The sequence below is a fragment of the Triticum urartu genome, chromosome 1A (assembly GCF_056163025.1).
Source record: "Triticum urartu cultivar PI428250 chromosome 1A, HENAU_Tu73, whole genome shotgun sequence".
In the NCBI taxonomy this organism is placed as follows: Eukaryota; Viridiplantae; Streptophyta; class Magnoliopsida; order Poales; family Poaceae; genus Triticum; species Triticum urartu.
Window position 1 is genome coordinate 59,505,146 of NC_141873.1, and position 4,621 is coordinate 59,509,766.

The 4,621-nt window shown below is 54.4% G+C and overlaps 1 protein-coding gene across 1 annotated transcript; it reads right to left on the reverse strand.

The window, feature by feature from the left end:
- Positions 1-1,442: 1,442 nt before the first annotated feature.
- On the reverse strand, positions 1,443-3,274 carry LOC125546264 (uncharacterized). The gene has a single exon (XM_048710478.2). The coding sequence runs from the start codon at positions 3,149-3,151 to the stop codon at positions 1,511-1,513; it is 1,641 nt and encodes a 546-aa protein (XP_048566435.2). The 5' UTR covers positions 3,152-3,274; the 3' UTR covers positions 1,443-1,510.
- Positions 3,275-4,621: the final 1,347 nt, after the last annotated feature.

A 4,621-nucleotide genomic window follows, 5' to 3' on the forward strand; every position in this document is an offset into this window, starting at 1 on the left:
GACGCTGTTCTGGGCTCCACGATGACCTCCGTCTTGCAGTCCTTGGTCTTGGTCTTGTTGCACCGAAATGGCAACCTTTGCCTGATGCCTCGGTACTCCGCGGCTGCGCTTGCCCCCTTGCACCAAAGAGGAAACAAGGACGTTGTGCGCGCTGGCGCCTGCCTGGTGTCGATCGTCACGGCTCACGTCACGAGAGCCTCGTGAGGTTCGCCTCGCCTTGATATCTCCGCTCCTCGTGAGCCTGCCTAGCTAGGCTACTCCAGAGGAGGTCTTGCGTCGTCCGCCTCGCGAGGCTTGGCCCCTCGCGAGGGTCTTGGGCGCTTTGTTGGTGAAGATGGGTCGTACGTCCTGCTGGCTCAGCCACGCCGCGGGCCGCAGGCAGGCAAGTCTGGGGACCCCCGTTCCCAGAACGCCGACAAACCACATAACAACATACGTTGTTCCCTTTGTCATCGGTATGTTACTTTCCCGAGATTCGATCGTCGGTATCATCATACCTAGTTCAATCAAGTTACCGGCAAGTCTCTTTACTCGTTCCGTAATGCATTATCCCGTGACTAACTCATTAGTCACATTGCTTGCAAGGCTTATAGTGATGAGCATTACCGAGAGGGCCCAGAGATACCTCTCCGATACACGGAGAGACAAATCCTAATCTCGATCTATGCCAACTTAACAAACACCATCAAAGACACCTGTAGAGCATCTTTATAATCACCCAGTTACGTTGTGACGTTTGATAGCACACTAAGTGTTCTTCCGGTATTCGGGAGTTGCATAATCTCATAGTCATAGGAACATGTATAAGTTATGGAGAAAGCAATAGCAATAAACTAAACGATCATAGTGTTAAGCTAATGGATGGATCTTGTCCATCACATCATTCTCTAATGATGTGATCCCGTTCATCAAATGACAACACATGTCCATGGCTAGGAAACTTAACCATCTTTGATTAACGAGCTAGTCAAGTAGAGGCGTACTAGGGACACTCTGTTTGTTTGTGTATTCACACATGTATTAAGTTTCCGGTTAATACAATTCTAGCATGAATAATAAACATTTATCATGTTATAAAAAATACAAATAACAACTTTATTATTGCCTCTATATTTCTTTCACTTTAGTGTACACTTATTTATTTATTTTGAGAAGAAATAGTTGCCATTTTATTCAATGTTCATAGCTCCTTCCCGTGCAACCTCCGAGCTAACCCACTCGCGAGGCACATGGACCCAAGTTTTACAAAGCCATCTAATACAACCTTCCCTAGTTAGGACATTTATTTTGAGACGGAGGAGAGTAGTATTTAACTCCTTAAATTACTTTTTTCACTTCAAATATAGGTTTGGGGGAATCCCATGTTCTTTTTTTTCTTGTACTCCCTACGTCACTAATCTAAAACAAGAATTTTAGGATGATGGTAATATGCAAGGATCATGTAAATCTAAAATAAGAATTTTGGGATGGTGGTAACATGGAAGGGTCATTACAGTTCTTAGTCACAAATTTACAATGGAGTCGTCGCCATTAGCGGTAGCTCGACCTCGTGCGCCCACTCGACGCACCTGGTCTCGAAATGACGGCTCCTCACCTCGTTGGGCAGGTAGCTCAGCCAGACCTTGAGCCCCAGGCGCCACCTCATGGTCCTCCCCTCCGCCTCCCTCCCTACCCTCCACGTCACCTCCTCCGGCAGCTCGTCGCCGGCCACCACCAGCCCCCGCATCTTGCTGAACGCTCGCCCGGGGCCCCCGTACCGGCGCCTCATGCCGCTGCGCGGGTCGGCCTCTCTGCTGCCCGGGCGCCACGACGAGACCTCCGTCCCGGTGGCCGGGTCGCACAGCACGCCCTCGAACACGCCGGCGCTGCCCTCCGCCTCCTGCTCCCACCGCCAGCTCCGGTTCCGTGCCCGCGACGACGAGCGCATCTTCGCCTTCACCCTCGGGTCGCCGCCGAGCTTGGTGGCGCCGGAGAAGGCGCCCTTGACGGTGCGCGTCGTCTCGACCTCCCGCTCCGGGTTCCCCGTCGACCGGCCCAGGCTCGGGCCCGTGGCGTAGGACGAGCCGAACCTAGGGCCGACCCAGAGCCGGATACGCGACGGGAAATGCCTCTCGCCGTCCAAGACATGGTCGTCGTCGACGTCGTCTTCCCCAGTGCCGGTGTCGTCCTTCTTACTATACCCGAGCCGCACGACGCGCACCCGTATGTTGTCGACGTGCACACCGACGACGATGAAGCCATTGTCTCGCACGCTCACCGCGTACTCCACCTGGGCCACGGCCTCCAGCTGCTGGTGCACCAGGCCGTACCGCAGCGCCGGCTCCTCCGGCAGCTCATGAGGCAAGGCCGTGATCGTCGCCGGCGATGTCGCACCAGCGACGCGGGGGATGGCGAGCACCGGCGCGTACCCTCTCAGCACCCAGAGGCCGTGCACCTCCGTGGCGTACGACAGGCACGCGACGTCGGGCTTGGCCGGCGGCTTGGGCGCCGACTGCATCTCCCGCAGCAGGCACCACTTGGCCAGCATGTAGCCGAGCGACCGCATGAACCGCTCCTCGACGTCCGGGCCGACGGAGAGCAGCAGCCCGCCGAGCGCCGCCGGGGCGCAGCCGGCGAGGGCGCGCTCGATGTCCGTGCTAAGAGCTTGGAAGAAGAGGAACCCAAGGTCCGCGGGGGCCTCCAGGGCGCACAGCCAGAAGAGACGCATGAGCAGCGCCAGCGAGAAGAAGTGTGAGCCATCATCGACGCCCGTGGCCGCGATGACGGCGGACACGACCTCCGCGTCCAGCAGCTTCGACTCCGACGACGACGCGTCCGGTTCTCTTCTCAAGGAAGTGATGGACGGCGAGAGCGCGGTCACCTCGTCGAGCAGCTGGGCCAGAAGCAGCAGCCGCGGGGCGACCTCGGAGGCTGCCGCGAATGCCTCGGACGTCCAGAGTACGCGGCGAGCCACGCCGTTGGCACTGTCTACGGCGATGGAGAAAGCGACGACGGCCGTGCCGCCGTCGGCGGTGGTGGTGCAGTCGGCCTGCAGGACGATGGAGGCGCCCTCGGCCTCGGGGGAGGCGGCGAGGGGGATGGATGCCGTGGCGGTGCCGGTGCCAGCGCCGGGAGGAGGGAGGGTGGCCAGCCACGGCCACACCTCGTCCATGGGTTGTGGCTAGGAGGAGGACCGGATACGTGGGCGTGATGGCGCGCGCGGGCTGTGTACTTCTGTGGTGTGCCGTTGTTCGGTGTAGCTGCTGGCACGGAATGGGGGTTTGGTTGGTTTGGAATGTGGAGGCCCGGTTGCCCACATAGGGTACGACGTGGACTAGCAGAAGTGAACAACCGCCTTACATCTATTTCTTGTTACGTCTTCAAAAAAATCTATTTCTTGTGCGGATTGCTAAATCTCAGTCAATTAAGACCTACGAAGTCGCAGTCAACATTATATTTGTGAGATTTTATGTGAAGATTCGTGCATTTTTTTTTCATTCTTTTATATGTTGTGTTACTTGATTGAGATTTGATTAAGCCTCAGTGACTGAGATCTAACCACATCCTTTCTTGTGTACTCATTTTTGGCTCCGAATAAAATTGTGTACTCATTTTCTCAACCACAAAAAGGGCCCGACAATTGAACACTCGCCTAGATAAGAAATTGAGTTCAACCCCAACTCCCCTTCTGACGTCCGATACACAACTAACAAAAATGGCTGAGTGTATGTGCGTATGTATGAGCATTGGTGTCTACTGTGTTAAAAAAAATACAGTTCTAGCGAACTATAGTATCCTTCCTCCTCCTTCGGTACCGGTCTGTCAGCCCGTCCTCTGAGACTAGGACGCCGGCTTCCACCCTCCATGGCCAACGTTGTTGTCGTATGTGTCTCTCCGCCTCCTCAGCCTTTCCTTAAACCCCTACCGTACTCCACGCCGATGGCTACCCCCGCACCCACGTCGATGGCTACCCCCGCACACGAACCAATCTAAAACTATGTCATCGCCCATTCTTGATGGTGTTCCCGTCTCGGCCTCGAGGCTGCGCTTTGTTGGAAGCATAGAAATTTTCAGGTGACCGCAGAGGGATGCACTATGGGTGGTTACCTAGAAATGATTAGCCATCATTCACTTTTTACTGTAGCTGGCGTACACACAGGAAAGCCCAACATCGGGACCGGGCTTCAGGCATGCATTTTACATGTTGGATCTTCGAGTTGACACCCCATGACGGCCTATCTTGGCAGCAATAAGCCACATGAATGCAAGTTTTGCATGCTAGGTGAAAGGATCGATATGGTTGACTAGAGGGGGGGTGAATAGGCAACTAACAATTTTTAGCTTTTCTTTAACAATTTAAACTTTGCATCAAAGTAGGTTGTCTAGATATGCAACTAGATGAGCAACCTATATAATGCAACAAGTATAGGAACACAAGCAAGCAATGATATGATACAAATAAGCTTGCACAAGTAAAGGCACGAGATAACCAAGAGTGAAGACGGTGGAGACAAGGATGTGTTGCCAAAGTTCCTTCCCTTTGAGAGGAAGTACGTCTCCGTTGGAGCGGTGTGGAGGCACAATGCTCCCCAAGAAGCCACTAGGGCCACCGTATTTTCCTCACGCCCTCACACAATGGGAG

Excerpts from the sequence above, each read along its gene's own strand:
- LOC125546264 (XM_048710478.2), bottom strand. The coding sequence starts at position 3,151 with ATGGACGAGGTGTGGCCGTGGCTGGCCACCCTCCCTCCTCCCGGCGCT.